Raw genomic sequence first — 27791 nt, 5'->3', positions numbered from 1 at the left:
AATAGTTTTACTCTGATTTGGTAACGATTTACGATCACGCGCAGCATTTCGCTTCCTCTTCTTCTGGAGATACTTGTCTATACCGCCACGATTTTTCAATTCGTCATATTTTCTGGCCAAATCAATCAAGCGCTGGTCAGCTAGAAAAGAAAATTTTCTATAGGCTTTAAGTGAAAACATAGAGAATAGAAGCTTGAACAAATAGAACATTGTCAGGTGGACACTTTGTGTGCAACGACTGTTTTCGCAATATTTGGCTAACATTGCGAATATTTGGCTAATAATTTGGGAATATTTGGCTAAGCAGTTTTCCAGACCCGTGGCTAATTAAGCCCAAAAAATAAAAATAACAAAAAAGAAGAATAGAAAAACAGCAAAACTACTAGGACAAGATATATATAGAACATGTTTTTAGCATTTTATTTTAAATTTCACGGATATATTATTGGAGTCAAGTGGTATCTGTTCATAATTATTATTCATTTCAGTTTTCAGCACAAACATTTGCAAAAACATTATACGCCGAATAGCCTCTGTTTTGTCGTCTAAAATAGATTTTTTCTTAGATATCAGTAAGAAAAACTTTTATAACATTCTTGTGTTTAACAAAAATGTTTTTTGTACTGTATTTTTATTAAAATAGTAGTAGAACTGAGTCAAACAATTGATATAGCGTGCTTAATTTGGAGGGGGGGATACAGATGTCAATTTGAAGAAAAATAATTTTTGGTCCTGATGAAGTTGACACAAACTTAGTCATACATTGACTGAGTACATAAACAAAATTAATTGATCTGAATGTGGTTACATCAGTACATTCTTAAATATTGATTAAAAAAAGGATGCTGATGTACTCAATAAAGCATAAATATTGAAAAGAATTAAACAACTACAGAAAAATTAATTTTTCAGATATCCATCTTTTTTTGTCTTATAAATTATGGAGAATATTTTCAATTAAATTCAGTGGGATGAGGCCCTTGAATCACTCGAGCGTGCCTTCAGACTCAGTAATGAGTCATCTTTTTTGTCTGATGAATTATGAAGAATATTTCCAATTAAATTCAGTGGGGTGAGGCCCTTGAATCACTCAATCGTGCCTTCAGGCTCAGAAATGAGTTATATTTTTCTATCTAATGAATTTTGGAGAATATTTTCAATTAAATTCAGCGGGGTGAGGCCTTTTGAATCACTCGAGCGTTTAAGATTCTTAATGTAGCCATGTGTGAAAACAAATTTTAATTCGCAGGAATTCGGTTAAGACACAGATAAAATCCGGTAAAGAAGCAAGAAGTTCCAGACTTGGAGAAATGGCTTTGAAATAAGGATGTATCTAGTGTTTTAGTTCGGAGGAGGGGGGAGGGCATAAAAAAACTTTTCAAAATGCATAAAAAATTTGTTGATGTGCATTTTTGTTACATTTTTACGAGTCATAAAAAAGCTTCGGGGGGGGGGGACCGTGATTCCCCTTTTTTGGATAAGGCCTTGCTTTAAAACTCCAGTTTATCTTTAACATCTAGGTTTTATTTTTGGTTCTTAGAAAAGTTAGATACAAAAAAAAAACATTTTCACAGCCAGTGCTGCAGTAACAAAGGATTAAGAGATTTGAAATAAAATATTAAAATTAAGTTTCATTCAGCTGGAGATCCTGGAGACCTCTTGCTGCAGAAATGGCCAAAATTTTTAAATAGATGTACAAGCTGTTATTAGGATGCTTTGAAATACTAGCATTTGTATCTGAAGAAAATTCAGTTTCAGAAGACCTATGCACGTTAGTATGTACTAAGCAAAGACCAACATGCGCATCATAGTAAGCCAAATTTTATAAATGGGGAGTTGGAGAGTATATATTAAAAATATTCTAATTTTGACGCTGAAAAATATCAGATACACTATGGAGGTAACAAAAGCTTAAATTGAGAGAAGTAGAAATTACGCAAAAGTCTAAGATCTCATATATATATATATATATATATATATATATATATATATATATATATATATATATATATATATATATATATATATATATATATATATATACTAGCTGTTGGGGTGGCGCTTCGCGCCACCCCAACACCTAGTTGGTGGGGGCGCTTCGCGCCCCCCCAAGCCCCCCCGCGCGCGTAAGTCGTTACGCGCCATATTAGTTACGCGCCATTGTAGTTGTGTCCCTATGTCCCACCTGTGAATATAGATAGATATATATATATATATATATATATATATATATATATATATATATATATATATATATATATATATATATATATATATATATATATATATATATATATATGTTTTTAACTACGTAAAACTTGCGAATATACAACATTCTTTGCTGTCCCATTGTCTGTGCATATAAATAGATTGTCAGGTTTACCGACTCTTGAACATGCAACATATAATGGTCCATGGGAAAACAATCCGTATTCAGATCTATACCTCATGATTCTAATGATTGCCCTTGAGCTTTGTTGATGGTGATTGCTAATCGACCATTCCCTGAGTCGCCATCGTCATTTATATATCCCCCTGTGCACCCCGGCGTCCCCTTTGTAGTTATGTCCCTGTGTCCCGGTCGTCATTTATATTTCCTGTGTCCCGGTCGTCATTTGTGTCCCGGTGTTCCAGTCTGTGATTTCTCTTTGAGTGTCCCGGGCGTCATTTATATTCCTTGTGTCCCGGTGTCCCGGTCGTCATTTATATCCCCCTGTGCCCCCCGGCGTCCCCATTATAGTTGTGTCCCTGTGTCCCGGTCGTCATTTATATTCCCTGTGTCCCGGTCGTCATTTGTATCCCGGTGTCCCGGTCTGTATATACATTCGTTTTTTAGTTTTGTTTTTCTCCTTTATTTTTTTCCTTTTTTCTTTTTTTTCTTTTTTAGTTTATTTAGATTTTTTAGTTTTTTTATTAGTTTTTAGTTTTTCTGTAGTTTTTACCATTTTTTTAGTTTTTTTAGTTTTTTTTTTTTACTTATGTCCTGGTCGTCATTTATACTCCCTGTGTCCCGGTCGTCATTTGTGTCTCGGTGCTTTGTTGATTGCTAATTTATATTATATTTATATTTTTTATATTTATTAATATTTTTTTAGTTTTCTTTTTCTCTTATTTTTCAGTTTTTTCCTTTTTTTTAGTTTTTTCTTTTTTAGTTTTTAGTTTTTTTTTTGTTTTTACCTTTTTTTAGTTTTTTTAGTTTTTTTAGTTTTTTTAGTTTTTTAGCTTTTTTAGTTTTTTTATTAGTTTTTAGTTTTTTTTTAGTTTTTGCCTTTTTTTAGTTTTTTCAGTTTTTTTTAGTTTTTAGTTTTTTACCTTTTTTTAGTTTTTTTTAGTTTTTTAGCTTTTTTAGTTTTTTTTTCTTTTTAGTTTTTTTTGTAGTTTTTACCTTTTTTAGTTTTTTTTCTTCTTTTGTATTAGTGTGAAATAATTCAGACGTCATATGCGGACAAACACGACGTCACTCGACAGACAGACAGACAGTCATAACCCACAAACAACTTATTTTTATATATATTTATTCATATTTTTTTAGTTTTCTTTTTCTCTTTTATTTTTCAGTTTTTTCCTTTTTTTAGTTTTTTTCTTTTTTAGTTTTTAGTTTTTTTTAGTTTTTTACCTTTTTTTAGTTTTTTTTAGTTTTTTTAGTTTTTTTAGTTTTTTAGCTTTTTTAGTTTTTTTATTAGTTTTTATTTTTTTTGTAGTTTTTGCCTTTTTTTATTTTTTTCAGTTTTTTTTTAGTTATTAGATTTTTACCTTTTTTTAGTTTTTTTTAGATTTTTAGCTTTTTTAGTTTTTTTTCTTTTTAGTTTTTTTTTTGTAGTTTTTACCTTTTTTAGTTTTTTTCTTCTTTTGTATTAGTGTGAAATAATTCAGACGTCATATGCGGACAAACATGACGTCACCTGATCCATCCACAGATCCACGCAGACAACTTATTTTTATATATATAGATATACTAGCTGTTGGGGTGGCGCTTCGCGCCACCCCAACACCTAGTTGGTGGGGGCGCTTCGCGCCCCCCCAAGCCCCCCCGCGCGCCTAAGTCGTTACGCGCCATATTAGTTACGCGCCATTGTAGTTGTGTCCCTATGTCCCACCTGTGAATATAGATAGATATATATATATATATATATCTATATCTATATATATAAAAATAAGTTGTCTGTGGATGGATGGATGGATGGATGTGTGGATGGATGTGTCAGGTGACGTCACCTGAAAAAACTGGATTAGGTGACGTCAAAACTGAAAAAACTAAAAAAGGCAAAAACTACAAAAAAAAACTAAAAACTAATAAAAAAAATAAAAAAGCTAAAAAACTAAAAAAAGGCAAAAACTACAAAAAAAACTAAAAACTAATAAAAAAAGTAAAAAAGCTAAAAAACTAAAAAAACTAAAAAAACTAAAAAAAGGTAAAAAACTAAAAAAAATAAAAAATAAAAAAAAACTAAAAAAAGGAAAAAACTGAAAAATAAGCTAAAATAAAGGTAAAAACCAATAAAAAACTAAAAAAAAAAAGGAAAAAACTAATAAATGACGACACTCAAAGAGAAAGCGACCAGGACAAAAAACTAAAAAAAAAGGCAAAAACTACAAAAAAACTAAAAACTAATAAAAAAAATAAAAAAGCTAAAAAACTAAAAAAACTAAAAAAGGTAAAAAACTAAAAAAACTAAAAACTAAAAAAAAACTAAAAAAGGTAAAAACTAAAAGAACTAAAAAGAAAAAAATAAATGACGACACTCAAAGAGAAAGCGACCAGGACAAAAGGAATGTTCGATTAGCAATCAACAAAGCACCGGGACACAGGGAGTATAAATGACGACCAGGACACAAGTAAAAAAAAAAATTAACAAAACTAAAAAGAAGGTAAAAACTACAAAAAAACTAAAAAGAAAAAAAAACTAAAAACTAATAAAAAAACTAAAAAATCTAAAAATCTAAATAAACTAAAAAAGAAAAAAAAAGGAAAAAAATAAAGGAGAAAAACAAAACTAAAAAACGAATGTATATACAGACCGGTACACCGGGATACAAATGACGACCGGGACACAGGGAATATAAATAACGACCGGGACACAGGGACACAACTACAACGGGGACACCGGGGGAAACAGGGGGATATAAATGACGACCGGGACAAAAAAACTAAAAAGAAATAAAAACTAAAAACTAATAAAAAAAACTAAAAAATCTAAAAATCTAAATAAGCTAAAAAAGAAAAAAAAAGGAAAAAAATAAAGGAGAAAAACAAAACTAAAAAACGAATGTATATACAGACCGGGACACCGGGATACAAATGATGACCGGGACGCGGGACACAGGGAATATAAATGACGACCGGGACACAGGGACACAACTACAACGGGGACACCGGGGGAAACAGGGGGATAACCTGACAATCTATTTATATGCAAAGACAATGGGACAGCAAAGAATGTTGTATATTCGCAAGTTTTACGTAGTTAAAACCATATATATATATATATATCTATATTCACAGGTGGGACATAGGGACACAACTACAATGGCGCGTAACTATTATGGCGCGTAACGACTTACGCGCGCGGGGGGGCTTGGGGGGGGCGCGAAGCGCCCCCACCAACTAGGTGTTGGGGTGGCGCGAAGCGCCACCCCAACAGCTAGTATATATATATATATATATATATATATATATATATATATATATATATATATATGTTTTTAACTACGTAAAACTTGCGAATATACAACATTCTTTGCTGTCCCATTGTCTGTGCATATAAATAGACTGTCAGGTTTACCGACTCTTGAACATGCAACATATAATGGTCCATGGGAAAACAATCCGTATTCAGATCTATACCTCATGATTCTAATGATTGCCCTTGAGCTTTGTTGATGGTGATTGCTAATCGACCATTCCCTGAGTCGCCATCGTCATTTATATATCCCCCTGTGCACCCCGGCGTCCCCTTTGTAGTTATGTCCCTGTGTCCCGGTCGTCATTTATATTCCCTGTGTCCCGGTCGTCATTTGTGTCCCGGTGTTCCAGTCTGTGATTTCTCTTTGAGTGTCCCGGGCGTCATTTATATTCCTTGTGTCCCGGTCGTCATTTATATTCCTTGTGTCCCGGTCGTCATTTATATCCCCCTGTGTCCCCCGGCGTCCCCATTGTAGTTGTGTCCCTGTGTCCCGGTCGTCATTTATATTCCCTGTGTCCCGGTCGTCATTTGTATCCCGGTGTCCCGGTCTGTATATACATTCGTTTTTTAGTTTTGTTTTTCTCCTTTATTTTTTTCCTTTTTTCTTTTTTTTCTTTTTTAGTTTATTTAGATTTTTTAGTTTTTTTATTAGTTTTTAGTTTTTCTGTAGTTTTTACCATTTTTTTAGTTTTTTTAGTTTTTTTTTTTTACTTATGTCCTGGTCGTCATTTATACTCCCTGTGTCCCGGTCGTCATTTGTGTCTCGGTGCTTTGTTGATTGCTAATTTATATTATATTTAATATTTTTTATATTTATTAATATTTTTTTAGTTTTCTTTTTCTCTTATTTTTCAGTTTTTTCCTTTTTTTTAGTTTTTTCTTTTTTAGTTTTTAGTTTTTTTTGTTTTTATCTTTTTTTAGTTTTTTTAGTTTTTTTAGTTTTTTAGCTTTTTTAGTTTTTTTATTAGTTTTTAGTTTTTTTTTAGTTTTTGCCTTTTTTTAGTTTTTTCAGTTTTTTTAGTTTTTAGTTTTTTACCTTTTTTTAGTTTTTTTTAGTTTTTTAGCTTTTTTAGTTTTTTTTTCTTTTTAGTTTTTTTTGTAGTTTTTACCTTTTTTAGTTTTTTTTCTTCTTTTGTATTAGTGTGAAATAATTCAGACGTCATATGCGGACAAACACGACGTCACTCGACAGACAGACAGACAGTCATAACCCACAAACAACTTATTTTTATATATATTTATTCATATTTTTTTAGTTTTCTTTTTCTCTTTTATTTTTCAGTTTTTTTCCTTTTTTTAGTTTTTTTCTTTTTTAGTTTTTAGTTTTTTTTAGTTTTTTACCTTTTTTTAGTTTTTTTAGTTTTTTTAGTTTTTTTAGTTTTTTAGCTTTTTTAGTTTTTTTATTAGTTTTTATTTTTTTTGTAGTTTTTGCCTTTTTTTATTTTTTTCAGTTTTTTTTTAGTTATTAGATTTTTACCTTTTTTTAGTTTTTTTTAGATTTTTAGCTTTTTTAGTTTTTTTTCTTTTTAGTTTTTTTTTGTAGTTTTTACCTTTTTTAGTTTTTTTCTTCTTTTGTATTAGTGTGAAATAATTCAGACGTCATATGCGGACAAACATGACGTCACCTGATCCATCCACAGATCCACGCAGACAACTTATTTTTATATATATAGACTAGCTGTTGGGGTGGCGCTTCGCGCCACCCCAACACCTAGTTGGTGGGGGCGCTTCGCGCCCCCCCCAAGCCCCCCCGCGCGCGTAAGTCGTTACGCGCCATAATAGTTACGCGCCATTGTAGTTGTGTCCCTATGTCCCACCTGTGAATATAGATATATATATATATATATGGTTTTAACTACGTAAAACTTGCGAATATACAACATTCTTTGCTGTCCCATTGTCTTTGCATATAAATAGATTGTCAGGTTATCCCCCTGTTTCCCCCGGTGTCCCCGTTGTAGTTGTGTCCCTGTGTCCCGGTCGTCATTTATATTCCCTGTGTCCCGGGTCCCGGTCATCATTTGTATCCCGGTGTCCCGGTCTGTATATACATTCGTTTTTTAGTTTTGTTTTTCTCCTTTATTTTTTTCCTTTTTTTTTCTTTTTAGCTTATTTAGATTTTTAGATTTTTTAGTTTTTTTATTAGTTTTTAGTTTTTATTTCTTTTTAGTTTTTTTGTCCCGGTCGTCATTTATATCCCCTGTTTCCCCCGGTGTCCCCGTTGTAGTTGTGTCCATGTGTCCCGGTCGTTATTTATATTCCCTGTGTCCCGGTCGTCATTTGTATCCCGGTGTACCGGTCTGTATATACATTCGTTTTTTAGTTTTGTTTTTCTCCTTTATTTTTTTCCTTTTTTTTTCTTTTTTAGTTTATTTAGATTTTTAGATTTTTTAGTTTTTTTATTAGTTTTTAGTTTTTTTTTCTTTTTAGTTTTTTTGTAGTTTTTACCTTCTTTTTAGTTTTGTTAATTTTTTTTTTTACTTGTGTCCTGGTCGTCATTTATACTCCCTGTGTCCCGGTGCTTTGTTGATTGCTAATCGAACATTCCTTTTGTCCTGGTCGCTTTCTCTTTGAGTGTCGTCATTTATTTTTTTCTTTTTTAGTTCTTTTAGTTTTTACCTTTTTTAGTTTTTTTTTAGTTTTTAGTTTTTTTTAGTTTTTTACCTTTTTTTAGTTTTTTTAGTTTTTTAGCTTTTTTATTTTTTTTATTAGTTTTTAGTTTTTTTGTAGTTTTTGCCTTTTTTTTTAGTTTTTTGTCCTGGTCGCTTTCTCTTTGAGTGTCGTCATTTATTAGTTTTTTCCTTTTTTTTTTTAGTTTTTTATTGGTTTTTACCTTTATTTTAGCTTATTTTTCAGTTTTTTCCTTTTTTTTAGTTTTTTTTTTATTTTTTATTTTTTTTAGTTTTTTACCTTTTTTTAGTTTTTTTAGTTTTTTTAGTTTTTTAGCTTTTTTACTTTTTTTATTAGTTTTTAGTTTTTTTTTTGTAGTTTTTGCCTTTTTTTAGTTTTTTCAGTTTTTTTTTTAGTTTTTTATTGGTTTTTACCTTTATAGTTTTTTTAGTTTTTTAGCTTTTTTATTTTTTTTATTAGTTTTTAGTTTTTTTTGTAGTTTTTGCCTTTTTTTAGTTTTTTCAGTTTTGACGTCACCTAATCCAGTTTTTTCAGGTGACGTCACCTGACACATCCATCCACACATCCATCCATCCATCCATCCACAGACAACTTATTTTTATATATATAGATATACTAGCTGTTGGGGTGGCGCTTCGCGCCACCCCAACACCTAGTTGGTGGGGGCGCTTCGCGCCCCCCCAAGCCCCCCCGCGCGCCTAAGTCGTTACGCGCCATATTAGTTACGCGCCATTGTAGTTGTGTCCCTATGTCCCACCTGTGAATATAGATAGATATATATATATATATATCTATATATATATATATATATATATATATATATATATATATATATATATATATATATATATATATATATATATGTTTTTAACTACGTAAAACTTGCGAATATACAACATTCTTTGCTGTCCCATTGTCTGTGCATATAAATAGACTGTCAGGTTTACCGACTCTTGAACATGCAACATATAATGGTCCATGGGAAAACAATCCGTATTCAGATCTATACCTCATGATTCTAATGATTGCCCTTGAGCTTTGTTGATGGTGATTGCTAATCGACCATTCCCTGAGTCGCCATCGTCATTTATATATCCCCCTGTGCACCCCGGCGTCCCCTTTGTAGTTATGTCCCTGTGTCCCGGTCGTCATTTATATTCCCTGTGTCCCGGTCGTCATTTGTGTCCCGGTGTTCCAGTCTGTGATTTCTCTTTGAGTGTCCCGGGCGTCATTTATATTCCTTGTGTCCCGGTCGTCATTTATATTCCTTGTGTCCCGGTCGTCATTTATATCCCCCTGTGTCCCCCGGCGTCCCCATTGTAGTTGTGTCCCTGTGTCCCGGTCGTCATTTATATTCCCTGTGTCCCGGTCGTCATTTGTATCCCGGTGTCCCGGTCTGTATATACATTCGTTTTTTAGTTTTGTTTTTCTCCTTTATTTTTTTTCCTTTTTTCTTTTTTTTTCTTTTTTAGTTTATTTAGATTTTTAGATTTTTTAGTTTTTTTATTAGTTTTTAGTTTTTTTGTAGTTTTTACCATTTTTTTAGTTTTTTTAGTTTTTTTTTTTACTTATGTCCTGGTCGTCATTTATACTCCCTGTGTCCCGGTCGTCATTTGTGGCTCGGTGCTTTGTTGATTGCTAATTTATATTATATTTATATTTATATTTTTTATATTTATTAATATTTTTTTAGTTTTCTTTTTCTCTTATTTTTCAGTTTTTTCCTTTTTTTTAGTTTTTCTTTTTTAGTTTTTAGTTTTTTTTTTGTTTTTTACCTTTTTTTAGTTTTTTTAGTTTTTTAGCTTTTTTAGTTTTTTTATTAGTTTTTAGTTTTTTTTTAGTTTTTGCCTTTTTTTAGTTTTTTCAGTTTTTTTTAGTTTTTAGTTTTTTACCTTTTTTTAGTTTTTTTTAATTTTTAAGTTTTTTTAGTTTTTTTTCTTTTTAGTTTTTTTTGTAGTTTTTACCTTTTTTAGTTTTTTTTCTTCTTTTGTATTAGTGTGAAATAATTCAGACGTCATATGCGGACAAACACGACGTCACTCGACAGACAGACAGACAGACATAACCCACAAACAACTTATTTTTATATATATTTATTCATATTTTTTTAGTTTTCTTTTTCTCTTTCATTTTTCAGTTTTTTCCTTTTTTTTAGTTTTTTTCTTTTTTAGTTTTTAGTTTTTTACCTTTTTTTAGTTTTTTTTAGTTTTTTTGATTTTTTTAGCTTTTTTAGTTTTTTTATTAGTTTTTATTTTTTTTGTAGTTTTTGCCTTTTTTTATTTTTTTCAGTTCTTTTTAGTTATTAGATTTTTACCTTTTTTTAGTTTTTTTAGTTTTTTAGCTTTTTTAGTTTTTTTTTCTTTTTAGTTTTTTTTGTAGTTTTTACCTTTTTTAGTTTTTTTCTTCTTTTGTATTAGTGTGAAATAATTCAGACGTCATATGCGAACAAACATGACGTCACCTGATCCATCCACAGATCCACACACAGACAACTTATTTTTATATATATAGAAGATATATATATATATATATATATATATATATATATGAATATATATATATATATATTATATTATATATATATATATATATATATATATATATATATATATATATATATATATATATGATATATATATATATATATATATATATATATATATATATATATATATATATATATATATATATATTTCATGGTTATTTACTGTTTATAGTTTCCACAATTTCGCTCATATTTGTGAGCTCTCCTTGCGCTGAAAATGGTCCATTGGAAGACTTTATATAAAGATTTGATTTTTATAAATTTATCCCTGGCTACAAAATCACCTTTTCTTCGTCCCTTTTTTGCTTGGTTTATGTTGCTTTTCTTTGTCATTCTTTTATTGTCAGCTAAAAAAAACAAGTCTTAATAGTGATTAAATTCTGTGGGCATTCTAAAAAAATGATCCTTGTCACTAAAAAGGAAGTCTATCACCAAGCGGAGATACCCAGCCAAAAATTAAAGGAGATATGTGAGTGAGTTGTTTTCCAGAGTATAGAATAGGAATGAGAGCAGTAGAATTGCCTTCTTCGTTAGCTAGAACCGGAAGTAGAGGAAAAAGAATCCTGATACAAAGGGACTAGTGCAACAGAAATTTGATGAGCCACAACAAAGGCAAACAAACAGCTGGTAAGGAGAAAAGGGGACACGGAGAAGTTTATCAGCACACGAATTGAAGACAAGAGAGCAAGACTTCAATTGTTTTTCCCAATACAAATAAGAAACCAAAATAATTTGAAGGAAAAGCTATTAAACATGCAACCAAAAACTTACATTTCTTCACATAAAAGGGTGTCACTCCTTCCGCTACGTCAGCTTGTCTTTTTTTATTTTCCTCTGTCATTTTTGCTTCTTCTTCCTTTCGTCTTTCCTCTTCCTTCAGTTGATTGCTTAATCTTTGGATTAAGTATTTTATTTTGGCTTTCCGCTTTATATCTGTTTCCACTCCAAATTCTTCTTTAAGTTTTCTCAGTTCTTCAGACCTCAGGTCATTTACAAATTCGTACTGTTTTTTGAAGTGCTGAGAAATAAAGCGTAAATAAGATGCATGATTATATAGTCATAGACACACACAGATCCACCCTTAAGGGAAAGAAAAGAGGAACCAGCTGATGCTACTAGAAGGGAGAACAACAGATAACGAACAAACCATTTTTTTAGGTCGCAAATTCTTAAGTTTGTCCTCATGATTCTTCAAAGTAGCCTTATAAAGGGGTAACTCCCTTCTTCACCCTTGCCTCCCTCTCCTATGTACAGCTACGTATACATAGCCAAATAAAAAAAAAAATATGGAGCTATTTTTTCACGTACAAAGTAGTGGGAATTGAAAAAATCAACGGTGCCACACCTTTACATTGCCACTTAAACCCTCTGTTAAGGAGCTTATGTAGGCGTATTGGACAATTTCTTTTTTTTGGGGGGGGATGATAATTTAGCTTTTACTTAAATTTATTGTAGCCAATCTTTAATAAACACAGATCTAAAAACCTTCATAATGAAGAAATTAACGATGAGAGAGACCTAGGAAGGGGCGAGAGAAAAAAAGATGGAGAAAAAAGATGAGGGACAGAGAGAGAAAAGGAAACTAAGTAAAAGAGAGGAATGCGAAGAGAAAAAATTATGGCTCGATATCTGGAAGGAATAGATCATATCATCATCATTAGAAGGGTAAAATATGCATTTTAAATTGCTAAGTGGAAGCCTAATGCTTTTCATTGTAATGACGCACCTAGTCACTGTTAAAGTACTGAAAGAAAACAGATCTATCTACCGTCAAATGTAAAACATTTGTTTTTACTTTTTGAGCAAAAGTACTGCTTCTCTTACTAATCACATATCACAGATCTGCTGTTATAAAAGCAAAGATAATATAATAACATTCTTGAAGTCGAGGAACAATGAAGAGCATTTTAACAAAAATATGAGCATTTTATACATATCATTTTTACAAATAATACGGTATGTCGTTGTTGTCTTGTTGATATCCCTATTTATTGGTGCTTATTATTTCCTAAATTTCGACGAAACAATCTTGTTGTGTTTCTGTGTCAGTTCCTATTCCCTGAGATGAAATCTGACCCAAAGTGACTAGCGTAAAAATTCGGAATGGAAGCGAATTAAGGGAAATTGATCACAGAAGTTCGAAGAAAGTTTGCCATAGACAATAGTAGAAACAAAATAATAACTTAGAAGATAAAAATATGTTAAAAAGCTTTGAATAGGTTGAGATAAAGGAGGCTGGACAGCTGTGTTAGCCTCAGATGATTCGGTGCTGCAGTGAGTAGTTAGCAGCAGTAGTAGTTGTAAAAATACATTATAAAACATACAAACATATTGACACGGCCCATATCTCAGAAAATTGAAACATTTCTCTACTAGATTTATTTCTCTTTTCAAATGTTTTTTCTCATTTTAAAGTGTGTTGTGGTTTTCTTTACTTTCAGGAAAAGTTACTTACATGTCTGCTGAATTCCCCACAACGTATGTCAAACCTCGGATCTCTTTTTTCCTGCTTGACAACTTTCTCCTTCTTCCATTTACTCGGGGGTATCTTAGAAGAGACTTCACGCGGCCTATTTTTATTCACACGATGACTAATTTCACCTCCTAAAAAGACATTAGAATAACATTAATTGACCTAAAATAAGAAGTACTAAAATAAAACTCAAAAAACAACTTCCTAAAAAAACACTTACATACTTCATACTTCAGTATGAACGTGCTAAACAGTTCTCTTCGAGAAGTTCAGATTTTTACTGAGCAGAGATTACGCTTGACATTTAAAATCCATCAACGCACTTTACAAGCTTAAAAAACTGATTTTTTTTTATTAATAGACTCTACCCAGCTTGTAACAAATAAAATATAAATAAATAGAAATCTGGAGTTTGTACAAATGTAAGTTATGAGATACTTATATGCAAAAATTTGCATATTAATTTATTATTTTGCTAAATGGCTTTTTCATAGTTTTGATCGGATGATTTTGAAAAAAAAAGTGGGGGAGGAGGCCTAGTTGCCCTTCAATTTTTGGTTACTTAAAAATGAAACTAGATTGTTTTTTTTACGAACGTTTTTGTTAGTAATAAACGTAAGGACCTTATGAATTAACTTACGTAACGAACTTCTATATTTATGTATTTTTATTACGTATATGAGGGGGTTCGCCCCTCGTCAATACCTTGCTCTTTACACTAAAGCTTGAATTTTATCCCAAATCTTTAAGAATGACCCCTGAATCAGAAAGGCCGTAGAATAAATAGTTGAAATTACTAAAAATACTTTAGCGTAAAGATCAAGGTATTGTGGAGGAGACGAGCCCCTCTTATATACGTAATATTTTATGTTCATTTTAAGTTTTAATGCTACTCACTACTTCCAGGTGATTTTTTTTCTCATTGTTTCTTTTTTAATAATGCTAGAAAATCCTGCGCCCCCTTCATGAAAATTCTCTGCCCTCATGATAAATTCCTCCGTGGAAAGATCCTTCTACGTAACCCCCGACCCACTCCCACCCCAACACAAAAAAAGCCCCTGAAAACGTCTGTACGCTTCATAATAACCATTACTATATGTAAACAATGGTCAAAATTTGTAACTTCCAACCCCTCCCCGGGGACTGTGAGGGATTAAGTTGTCCCCAAAGACATAGTTATTAGGTTTTCGACTAAGATGAACAGAATGGCTATCTCAAAATTTTAATCCGGTGACTTTGGGGAACAATATGCGTGGGAGGGGCCAAAGGTGCCCTCCGATTTTTTGGTCACTTAAAAAGGGCACTAGAACTTCTAATTTTGTTTAGAATGAGCCTTCTCGCAACATTCTAGGACCACTTGGTCGATACAATCACCCCTCGAAAAAAAAAAATAAACAAGCATCCATGATCTGTCTTCTGGCAAAAAATACAAATTTCCACATTTTAGTAGATAGGAGCTTCAAACTTTTACAGTAGAGTTCTCAGATACGCACAATCTGATGGTGTTATTTTGGTTAAGATTATATCACTTTTAGGGGGTGTTTTCCCCTATTTTCTAAAATAACGCAAATTTTCTCAGGCTCGTAACTTTTGATGGGTAAGACGAAACTTGATGAAACTTATATATTTAAAATCGTCATTAAAATGTGATTCTTTTGATGTAACTATCGGTATCAAACTTTCGTTTTTTAGAGTTTCGGTTACTATTGAGCCGGGTTGCTCCTTACTACAGTTCGTTACCACAAACTGTTTGATATATATATATATATATATATATATATATATATATATATATATATATATATATATATATATATATATATATATATATATATATATATATATAACACATTATACATACATTTACATTTATACATATATACATTTTTCTAATTTTAAAGGTAAATTATCTTCTGCGCAGGTCAGCAGAGACAAGGACCCAAACCACAATTTTGTTCAAAGGAGTTACGAGGAGCAGCAGCTTAGCTAGGGGGGGGGGCAAAGGGATGCATTTATCCCTGGGAACAACATTTGTTGGGGCATCAAGTTTTGGAGCTTCAAACTGTTTTTGTACTCAACAGTAAGGAAACAGCTACGTTCGTCAACAGCAAGTAATACTAGCAAAGACGAAAGCTAGAAAGCGACATGTATGTCAAGTAATCAAGTTTTTATGCGGGTTTTAAAGGTATAATCTCTACTAATTTTGGACTAATTTTGAAGCCTCTACTAATGGACAGCAAAAGTGTTACAGCAAAAGTTATTAAGGACATCAAAAGTGTTGCAGCAAAAGTTATTACAAAAATTGTACCATCAGATTCAACTTGTTTCATACCCATAAAATTGGGGTGGTTATTGAGGACGAAAGCTAGGAAGCGACATGTATGTCAAATAATCAAGTTTTTAATGCGGGTTTCAAAGGTATAATCTCTACTAATTTTGAACTAATTTTGAAGCCTCTACTAATGGACAGCAAAAGTGTTACAGCAAAAGTTATTACAAAAATTGTACCATCAGATTCAACTTGTTTCATATCCATAAAATTGGGGTGGCTATTGAGGACGAAAGCTAGAAACACGAAAGCTAGAAAGCGACATGTATGTCAAATAATCAAGTTTTTATGCGGGTTTCAAAGGTGTAATCTCTACTAATTTTGGACTAATTTTGAAGCCTCTGCTAATGGACAGCAAAAGTGTTACAGCAAAATTTATTACAAAAATTCTACCATCAGATTCAACTTGTTTCATACCCATAAAATTGGGGTGGTTATTGAGGCCAACTTATTTACTTTGGAGGCCTATCTATTTAGACAGAGCTCATCCGACTTAAAAGTTTTAATTATGTTGCCTTTTTAATAGAAAGAACCCTAGCAAAATATAGTGCCGCTATTCTAGAAATTTGGTATAGTATAACACCAACCTTGATCCAAACGTGGCAAGATGCCAAGGAATGAAATTTCATAGGTAACCACAAGTGAAAAAACTTTATCCCCTATATTATAGAAAAAATTAAATGTTTTGTTAAATTTTCTTTGTAATGTAGGGGGGGGGGGGGCAAATTTTCTCTCTTTGTATTAATTGTACAGATGATGCCTATGTTTTGCATACAATTGCTTGTTTTCCTTCCTTTTTACGTTTTAATGACCCTTTTAATTTTTAAAACCTTTTGACTAGTTTTACTTGTTTTTGATCCTTTGACAGGTTATGACACAAATACATCTATTTCATTTTTTGTATGAATCTAATAAAATCAAGGTTTAATATAGAGGTCAATGAATTAATTATTCAACACTAGAAGTATTTACTTCTTCGTAAACAACAATGCTTATTTATTTTTCATTTATTAGTATTTCTTGTACAGAAAAACTACCTATCTAAAGTTCCAAGCTTCCACCTTTGATTTTATGGGGTCATTATTTCATATGCGGTTTTACTGCAAGATATGAGGTATTCTGTCACTGTAATAGTCCCAAATATTCATTCTTTACTACTGATCATTATCATATATTGCTACTCTGACCAAAATGAGAACTCCCCTTTTGGGCGTTTGATTTTTACTAAACATTGACAAGGGGCTTCTTGCTTTGAGATTTAAGTGTACACTCTCAAAATCCCTGGACTCACTTCCAAGGCTCTGGAATTTTAAACTCCCCATCACATGGAACCCTGATGCTCAAGTCCTTGAGAACAATCATCTGAAGTTTCAAAGATATACACCTAAAGCCCCAAAACTGGCCACCCATCGGCAAAATCTAGGAAAAACTATAAAACTAAAATTAACTTTTCCTTTCCAGGGAATATGTGCACGGTACTAGTAAACTGGGGAAAAAAAGCAAGAAAAAAAACAACACAAGAAGAGGAAAAGAATTTTAAGGTTGGTATTTTTCAGAGAAAAACAAAATTGGCTAATAATGTTGACATAAAAAAATACATTCAATTATTAAAGCAATTTGAATATATATCTAAAATTTAACATAAGAAAAAGACCCAAGGAGTCAACTTGGTAGTGTGTATCTTAGGCCAGAATTTTTTCAACATAGGGATTTAATTTTCTGAAATAAGAGTTTTGATTTCTATTAACAAGGGTTGCTCTTTACTTATTGTTTGTTACCATGAGCTGTTTGATACAAGGCTCTCTTAAATGTGAGGAAAGCTACCATTCCCTACTTCAATCCCAGTTTGTGCATTCAGGTTTAATATTTGTATGACAAAACATCGAGAATGATAATCATCCCTGAAAGACTGTACTCCTGAAAATATTTCCTGGGAGAAGAAGCAATCCAAAATATCAAAATATAGTATAAGACCCTTATTTCCACAATTTTCAAGTTGAGTTCTCCAAACAAACCTATTTTAACAGGAATGCCCGAGGGGACAAGACCCCTGGAGATAAATAGGGATATCATAAATATTCCCATTTAAATCTTGGTAAAACCAACAGACAATTGCACTTGCCCCACCCCCTAAGAAATTTTCTGGTGACGTTTTTCATCTTCCCAACCTCCTACCCCAATATTTTGCGCTGGTAAGCATGTGAGTGTGAAAATTTTATGTTACAGAATAAGACAGAAGCTATCACCCAACAGCACATATATTACAGATTAGTCAAAGAGTAATCCTGGGAACGAAGGGAGATTAAAGATTAATGTCTACCCCCCCCCCCAAGCCTTATTATATATGTAACTGAAGCCTCACTAAAATTGAAAAAAAATGGACCATAAAAACATACTTTTTCAGGCTTCAGGAATATGCCCCCCAGCCTACACAACAATCCACCAGTTCTCTTCTATAATAGTAGATGCTCAATTATAAACGACTGTATATAAGTTGATCAAGCCTAAAATAAAACAACCTAGCTAAATGAAGCTATAAAATAACTGTCTATATTAACCATTTATTTTGTATGGCCTATGTGCTACTTTTAAGACCAATGCACCAAGGCACAGCATTACTGCCTCTGAGACTAGGAAGCTCAATATAAAGTCTTTGATGCTATTTAATTGATCGGCTATTGCAAATTTGTTTAATGGATAGAAATATGACTTTCTTTGTGGCAAAATTGTTGTTTTCCATACAAAAAATGGCATAGAGCGTACCTTTGCTGTGGCATAATTACTTTTGCTGCTTTGAAATGGCAGGAGAAATTTCAATTTTCATTCAAATCAGGACTTTCCTGATTTTATAGGAAACAACAAATAAACACGCATTTGTAATCATCAATCTTGAAAAAATACATGATTTCATACTTATATAGATAGGGGCCTGAAACCTCTGGAACAGTATTTTTCTGATATGCTATCTTTGATGTTGCAATTTATATAAAAAAGTCATACAACAGCTGTGGATGTTTTTCTCCTTTTCGAAAATACGGCAAATTTCCTCAGTAACATAAGAGCATTCTTGTAGTTTTTGGTAGATGGCTGTAGATAGTACCAGTAAATATGACCTATAAATGGTCACAAATAAGAGTAGTAAATGGCTCACTTTTCTGTTAATTTGCAGTATATTTAATAAAGTTACTGAGAACCAATGTTGAAATATTTGGTTCATCACCAGACAGATCGTAAACATTCTTGATCCGAAAAAGTATCCCTGTTCAATAGGAAAATTCTTATTGTACAGAAAAGAGATACCATGTTTGCTGGACTAAATTTTTCTAGGAAACCCTATGAAGTAAGCAGAGACACTTTATAGTTTGAAATTTTCTGCCCTGGGTTGATATTGAGCCATTTACTAAATTTCTTTTGAATTGTGGATTTGAAATGGACTAGAACTGCTACATCTAAGGGTTGTAGTCTATGTGACCAATGAGCAGAGAATGTAAGGAGCATTACTGGCTTGGTCTAGCTAATAGTTTGTGGGTCCAAATGGCTCCCATGGTTATCCAGAAGAAGAAGAATAGGGCACATTTTGTACGTTCAAGAAATTACTTCAAAGATTCAAGAAAGGTGTTACTGCTGACTCATCTGTGTTGGTTAGATATGTCTAGTGCTAAATTTAAATCATAAATATTAAAACAGAAGCAAAATTTTTGAAAATTAGAGATGTTTGTTACCATTTTGCCTCTTTTTTGAATAAACTGCTTCAGCAAAATTTTTTGTTCCAAGGCGTTCTTTCAACTCCTGTAGTTCTTCAAAGGATAATTTTGACAACTCTTCTGGAATGTTTCCCTAAAATAAAAACAAGATTAAAATAAAGAGAAAGGTAAGGATAAACACCAAGGCATACTGGCATTCGGGGGGAGGGGGGAAGCTTAACAGTAGTCCACCTTGAACTTCTTTTTGATGATATCTTTCCTGATACTGTGACATACAACACTGGTCAACCCTTAACCAAAGATTTTTATTTTCCTCTTGTGTGTTGTTTGCTGTTTCTATTTTTTGCTGGGTGTAAGAAGCGAATTTGGCTCTCTTGGGCCTTGTGATAGTCTTTCAGAAACAGATGCAATATTATCTTGCAGTGAGATGACCGACAAACCTAAGAACAGATCCTGGTTCAGTGCTTGCATAGTATTAATTCACTTTCATATAGAGAAAATACCTCTTAGTATTATAAGAGATTATGAAGTATATTAAAATGTGTCTTTAATGAAAATGGACAATAAGTTCCTAATCTTGGACATGCTTTAGATAGTTGAGACTTGGCTAGTTAGAATCGGCTGACTAAAATCATAAGCAACTTTTTCTTAAAAATAAAAATTAACTTTACATCATAGCTTATTTGAAAAGAATTAATCTGCTTCAGAACACTTGCCTTGGATTAAATGTATGCATGACACAATGTGTCTACAAGTTAGGCACTTTCTCTGGATCTTATGTGTTTAGGATTATATCTCAGAACATCAGGAGTGTAAGGTGCATTGTCACAAGCATAAATGTGATAGGATATGACCACTGGTTTCCAGAACATTCAGAATTACCTAGAATTTCATGACTTGACTTAATGCTCCTGCTGAAATGCTTTCGGCGTCAAGAGTGATGCTGCATGGTGCCTCCATTTAGACCAGTCTCGTGCAAGAATATGGATGTCCTCCTGAATATTTGCCATGGCTAAGAAGGCACCTATCGTGTCCTTCCATCTGGTTGGGGGATGACCTCTTGGGCGTTTCCCGCCATGCAGCACGGGATCAAAGCCAAAATTGTTTGTGCGGGAGTGTCAGGGGGCATGCAAAGGAGATGTCCATACCAGCGTAGTGTTTGGTGGGCAAGTTGTACTGAGAAGGGCGTTTGAGCACTTAACGCCAGGAGGTTCTCGTTGCTAACAAAATCGTGCCAGCGTAGTCCTTCAATGTGGCGAAGATGTTTTGTTTGGGCTATAGTTACGGTGCTAAGCACAGACTGAGTGGCTGACCAGGTTTTGGCGGTGTAAAGAAGCATGGACCCCACAAAAGCGTTGTATATGCACATCTTGGTCCTACGGCTGATAGAAAGTTTCCTCCAAAGGGCACTTATTCTTCCCACTACTGCTGAGGCTTTGGCAATTCGGTGCATTAGATCTTTGAGGATTGATCCGTCATATAGAGGATTGAGAGGATAGAGCCAAGGTATGTAACAATCTCAGCTGGTTTGTCACCAATCATTAGGACTGGCGGGGGACGCGGTGAGTTACAGGGTTCAACAAACATCAGTTTTGTCTTCTGCATATTAATCAACAACCCTATCTTTAAGGCTTCATCAGCAAGGATCTGTAGGACTTCTTTGAGCTTTGACAGTGAATCAGAGACAAGAGCAAAGTCATCAGCATAGTCAGCATCTGAAACTACTCTATTGCTGTAATTCAACCCCCACTGGAGGTGGTTTATGGTCCAAGTCATAATGTAGTTGATGACACAATTAAATAGCTCTGGAGCAGCAGCACAGCCGTAACGGACTCCAGTATTGATTTCAAAAGATGAGCTGCATCTGCCATTGACTTACATGCAGTTCTCAGTCCCTTTGTGGAGCTGCTCAAAAAGGTTGCAGTACTTTGCTGATAGTCCTGTAGTAGTCAGTATGAGCCAGAGCGATTGCCAGTTGACAGAATCAAAAGCAGCCTTGAAATCCACAAAGGCAACATATCCTTTTTGTTGAAATTCTTGAGTCTTTTCTATCAGCTGCTGCATTGTGAATATTTGCTCCATGGTGGACCTTCCTGGCATGAAGCCAACCTGTTGTATTCTTTGTTTGCTTCTGAGGAAAGTGGTACAGCGGTCCAGGAGGGTCATAACAAAGAGCTCCCTGGGCACAGAGAGGAGTGTGATGCCACAATAGTTGGAACAGCTTCTGCGACTGCCTTTCTGTTTCCAGAGAGGCACAATGATGCCTGTTCGCCAGTCTTTTAGAATCCATTCTGTACGAAATACTATGGAGAACAGTACTTGGAGCCAGAGAGGGGTCGCTGCCCCACCATATTTCAGCAGTTCTGCAGGGATATCACAGACTCCTGGGGCTCGGTTGTTATTAATCCATTTCAGAGATTTCTGTAGAGGTGAAAGGGAGTTCCACACTTTCACATGGGGTCTCAGGGGTGCTGGATGCAACTTGAAGAAGGTCAGGGTCAAGCTGGCTAACATAGTCCAGGTTTAGAAGTGAAGAGAAGTGATCCTTCCAGGCAGACAGTTGAGCGCTCTTGTTGGTGAGAATATCTCCATCATTAGATGTTATAGGGCCTAGGGAAGATGGCTTTCCATCTGTAAGATCCCAAAGGTGTTTGTATATAGCGCATGTGTCACCCTTTCTAGTGGCTTCCTCAAGATCAGTGGCCTTTTTCTTGGTGAGCAGCTTTCTGTCTCAGTGAAATTTATTTCTTACGCCATTTAGACATCTGTAGGTAACCATGTCCTTTGCTAGGCGTGCTTTGTGATGCTATTTAATAACATTTAGAGTTTCCTGCAATTTCCAGGACTTTTTTCTGGGCTTCAGATGACCAATAGTACTTTCAGCCAAAAGCAAAACGCCGTCCTTGAATAGTTGCCATGCTTCTTCAGATTCTGAAAGTTGACCAAGACAGTCAAAACGGTTTGAGATGGATACAGCATAGACCTGGCGTGTGTTGGAGTTTGTGAGATTGTTCAGGTCTAATTTAGGGGGATGGCGATCACTTTTCTGGGCTTTCTGGCATAGTCTAAGGTTAGAAACGACAAGCCTGTGGTTGGTGTTTCCCATTCTGCACCTTTGTAAGTTTGGCGATTAGTTGCAGAGGAACGTTAGCATCAGAACACTATTATGTAGTCTAACATCTTTCTTGTTTGTCCATCATTGCTATACTAGGTATATTTGTAAACTTCTTTCCCTTGAAAAAAGGTGTTGGTGATCACAAGATCATGCATGTTGCACAGCTGAAGGAGCCTTAGCCCATTGTCATTCAAGCAGTTGAGTGTTACAGGTCCTAGAACATTGTTCTAGCCTCTAACATTGAGCCTTAACCCATTGTCGTTCAAGCAGTTAGGTGTTACAGGTCTTAGAACATTGTTCCAAATGCCGTCTGTATCTCTGACAGTGCTATTGAAGTCGCCAAGAAGGGTTGGTTAAAACATCATGAGGGCATACTTTTGCTAGGATGCTAGACAGTTGGGTGTAAAAACGATCTCTCATCTGAGGCTTGGTTTGTTGGGGCGTAGCAGACAATGATGGTCCATTTTCCATATTTGTGCTGGATTTGTACTGTTAGTATCCTGTCTGATATTTGCTTGTAAGAAAGGAGGCACCTCCTGGTCCAAGAGTCTAGCACAAGTGCGATTCCATTAGTTTTGGTTCTCTGATCACCTGACCAGATTAGGTGATTAGCCAATTTAGGCAAGCTTCAGTTACACCTGGTACAGGCACACCAAAACGCTTGAGTTCTAGTGCAAGCATTGACCTCACTCCATGGAAGTTAAGGGTCAGAACATTCTAGGTGGCCAGCTAAAGACCACCTTGGTCAATAAGGTTCAAATGCTGGTCAAATTTTGGTCTGGGGACATGCTGAGGTCTTGAAGGGTAAAAAGAAGATTGATCATCTGAGGCAATAACATCACTATTCATTGCAATTAGCTTCAGGTGGAGCGCAGCAAGCCCAACCGACCCTAGGCCTGGGACCTGATTAGCTAGAGGAGTCTAGCTACTAAGTGCCCATTGGGTGGGCTCCACCCACCTTGTGAGGGGAAGGCCACCCTTTGCATGGAACATTTAATTAGGGGGCTCCCTCATATCCAATGGCATGTGGTCAGCAGACCAAGGTCTGCTTCATTCCAGACAAGCTCAACCCACCACCAAGAATTTCATGCCTTTTAATTATATTATTTATTACCCAATTTCGAAAATTTTAATAATACTGGAAACATCAGTCATTTAACAGTTCAAAAATATGCCAGTTTATTTTTCATCATGTTTCAGAAATAACTATAACATTGAAATGCAATTTCTATTGTTTTCTTACACAGCCTACTCTATTCATGGCTTGAAGTTTTCACTCCAAAAAAACAACTACAAAGGCAAGCAATTGCATTATGCAGCTGAGACAATGGCAAGGTAGAGCATAGTTCTCTGGTTATAAAAAGTTATTTATGAATTAAAAGTTTTTTTTTCAGAAATATTAGTCTTTGTATCTTAGGGCATTTTTGTTGGACCCTTTACAAGCATGTTGCCTCCAAATATTCAAAATTTTAAGACTCACATTTCAAATTCAAATCACTAATTTGAACTGCATATTAATCATGTCTTTAGGCACATGGTTTTTACACCAAACAAAAAATTTCAAAAGACCCACATTTCAAATTTGAAACAGATGATCCAATTTTTGAAACTGGACACAACTGACAAAATTCAGTAATGTACTGATTATTTCTTAGGGCCTATGTTTATTTACCAGCATAAATCAGACATTTATTGAACTTGCAGTTTGAATTTGAGATTGAAGAAATTACTTCTATGTCTACCCATGGAATGCTGCATTGGGACTTCCTTACTTTTTTCTGCCAGTTCTTTGTATTATTAAATCTTTTTATTTCAATGAATGTATTACTATGTATGGAATGTTGGTGAGACAGGGGTCCTTACTCCCCTATCTCCTTAATAAATTTGGCTCTGATGGGATTAAAAGAAGTTTTGCTCACTACTTCAACTGATTATGGAAAAACGTGACAATGATCTGTTTTTGTACAGCACCTAATGCCAACATAACTCTGGCTTGTATCCATGCTAAGCCGCGGGCCACCAGGAGTAAGTCTAGCTAATCAATGCAGATGGGTCAACAGTAACACCTTATTTGAATCCCTTAAGCATTTTGTGAAACATACAAAATATACCCTATTCTTCTACTTTTGAATAAACATGGGAGCCATTTGGACCCACAAATTATTAGCAATTGCAAGAGGAAGTCAATAATGCTCTTTATTTTCCCTCCTTACTGGTAACACAGACTGCAGACCTTGGAACTAGCAGTCCTATGTCCTTTCAAATCCAAACTTAAAAATAAATAAATCAATGAATGGTTAAATATTAACCCAGGGCAGAAAATTTCAATCTATAAGTTATCAGTGCTTACTTCTCAGCATTTCCTAGAAAAATTTAGACCAGCAAACATTGTTTCTGCTTTCTGTGCTACAGGAATTTCCACATTCAACAGAGATATTTTCTTGAATCAAGAGTTTTTCTTCTGTAGTTACAATGGACTGGTAGTTATGACAAGCAATAACCCAAGTTCCTTGAATTTTTCTATTACCCATCAGACTGAAAGAATACTTAGTGACTTCTGAACATATCCAACCTTTCCCCTGAGTATTGGTTATCACTGTTTTAGAGTAACAAGCCTGCAATTGGGGATGTACCCAAATAATCACAAACCTGAAAATGAGGAGATAGAGCAAGCAAGAAAACCAGAAGCAAAGAGGACCATAAAAAAACTGTGGACAATCACCAAAAATTATTGAAGCTGTGATGGTGGAGTTCTTGACACTCAATGTTTTGAGTGATGGCTTGCTTCATTGTATTGACATGGAAGACTTAGCCTTTCAATCCTGATTTAATTACTGCTAACAATGTTATTCTTTTGAAGTTTGTGCTTAGTAAGCATATTGTAGAGAATTTCAAGTGGTCAAACAGACTGTGTGAATCAAGTTGATTTCATGAGAAAAAGTGGACAGAAATTTATGGTTCAAGAGATTCCAAATAAGGCAAGTATCAGTATAGACAACACAGTTTAGAAACTTCATGATTGACAAAACTCAAGACTTAGCACATACAGACTATACTGAGTTGGTTGTCATTTTAATGCATTTACTGTCATTTTATATAACTGAGGTTCCATTCTTTACTTTTTATATATACATTTGAAAAAAAGTTTTATTTATTTATTTTTTCTATTCCAATCAAAAAATGAGGAGAAGGCTACAATATAAATATAAAGAAAAGACAAATGATAATGCGCTTACAATAAAAAAATATCAAATATTGATCAAACATTTAAAAAAGAAAAAAAGGTGCAAAAACACTTGCTAAATAATTTAACCTGTAAATCATCAAGAGCCAGAACTGTACTAATGAACAGAAATAGACTGTGGCCTAAAAGGATAATTTTCACCTCATCTTCAAATGTTTTACATTTTTTCTTTAAGCAAAACTACAGGATCCTTCACATTAAGCTTTAAAACAACCTCAGCAGTACTAAAAGAAAGGGGGAAACCAAGTAAAAATTTACAAAATCTAAAATATGAAACTTTAATAGGTGAAAGATCAGAAATTACAGAAGACAAGGGATGGGAACAATATGTGAGGCAGAGCAACAGCACTCTTGATGAGTCCTTGTGTTACCTTTCATACAAGGAAAAAAAAATAGAAGAAAAAAGAAAGCTTGGAGAAAGTATACAAAATGTAAATGTAATAGTCATTATAACAAATCCAAAAAGTGCCAAAATCAGTTGAGAAACCTCACCAGAGGTTTTCAGTGAAAGAGTAGTAAAAGAGCAAAATTGTAGAAAGAAAGTAAAAGAGTAAAAGTCTAGAAAGATAATAAAAAAGTAGGAAGAGACAATTACTGTTGAAACAAAACCAAATTTCAAAAAGTTTTGGCATTATATCTCTTCTGTAGACCCTTTGAGGTATGCATCCCATCTCAACAAAGAGGACAGCTTTAGAGTAACTAACTCTAAAGACATCACTGATATACTGAATGATACCTTCAGCACAATTTCTCAATTAAATCATTTCCCAAATCAGCCATCTGTAATGCCATCACCTCTGATTCATAGATCAGTGTCCAATGTAGGCTATTGCTCCAAGGCAATACTACTAGTACTGAAAACATCCTCAAAAGGACAAAGAAACTTGATGAGAATAGGGCTGCTGGGCCAGACAACATTCACCCATTATTGCTCAAACAAATAGCCTAACTCATAGCAAAATCTATGGTTAAGCTATTATAGATGACATTAACTTCAAAGATCCTCCATAGTAACTAGACACTTACCCTAATCAAATCCACTTTTAAAAGAGACAGAAAGATGTAGTTAACAACTACCCTACTGCTATAAAACTTAGCCTAGCCTACTTTAGCACTTTGCAAGATTCTGGAAAGGATAATAAACAATGCATTGGTTAATTGTCTTAATATCAACTTGTTGTGCAGTGAAAGTCAGCATGGGTTTCAAAAGAATTACTCCATTGAAAATAACCTCATTGAGTTGTATGATATTGTCACAAAATTCCTTTACAGTAATCTTCTAATGAACAACATTCTGCTAGATCATGCAAAAATCTTTGAAAAGATGCAAAACAACATCCTGATGCTAATATCATCTGCATATGGAGTCAACATTCAGTATAGAGGATAGATTAAGGCTTTGTTTTCAAACAGAATTCAGAGGATTCTCAAAAAATAAAATAGATGCCATCCTCTCTGAGCCAACTGTAGTTATCAGCTAATATAGTATGTAACCATCCACTTTTTCCGGCATAAAAGAGCTTGTGCCATGATATTAGCCTGTCAAAGCTAGGCTATTAGGCTAGCTGTACAAATAACCTAGTGGATACATGGGCTATCCTTTGATCTTCCAAAAAACCTTTGTTTGTATTAAAATAGGTGAAGTCACCTTAAAATCTGTTTCATCGGGGAATTCTTCATTCTCACTGGTACTAGAATCATTTTCAAATTCTTTATCGGAAACAACGGAGACATCCATATTGCTTTCAATTTTTTTGCGGTTTCTTAACAGTGTTGCCTTATTTTTTATGTAAGGATTGCTTAAAATTTAACACGGTTGTCAGCAAGAGAAATATAATGCGGAGACCAATGTATTTTCCTTTCATAAAATTATTTGCCATCTAGCATCTGAGGTGGCACATAATTCTCCAAATTCTTAATTTAAAATTTATTTCACAAAGAAATATTCAAAACAAAGATGTTGCAGAATAATCAGCGTCTTGAAATTGCCTTTCTTTTCCAACATTTGCTCATCCAGGAAACCACAGCAGTCAATTACTTTAGGTCAGTGTTGTAGGGAGGGATCA

The 27791-nt window shown here is 33.9% G+C and overlaps 1 protein-coding gene across 1 annotated transcript; it reads right to left on the bottom strand.

The window, feature by feature from the left end:
• Positions 1 to 11: 11 nt before the first annotated feature.
• On the bottom strand, positions 12 to 27513 carry LOC136028997 (ribosomal RNA processing protein 36 homolog; the record flags this gene model as incomplete). The annotated part of the gene is given in 5 exon segments (XM_065707000.1): positions 12 to 140; positions 11632 to 11878; positions 13316 to 13464; positions 19385 to 19499; positions 27374 to 27513. Coding segments are annotated over 5 exon segments (730 nt in total), but the record flags the coding sequence as incomplete, so codon positions are not given.
• Between the last annotated feature and the right edge of the window lie 278 nt (positions 27514 to 27791).

The sequence above is a fragment of the Artemia franciscana genome, chromosome 7 (genome assembly GCF_032884065.1).
Source record: "Artemia franciscana chromosome 7, ASM3288406v1, whole genome shotgun sequence".
Taxonomy (NCBI): Eukaryota; Metazoa; Arthropoda; class Branchiopoda; order Anostraca; family Artemiidae; genus Artemia; species Artemia franciscana.
Note: the sequence above shows the minus strand (reverse complement) of the source record. Positions and strands in the feature narration are given on the sequence as shown.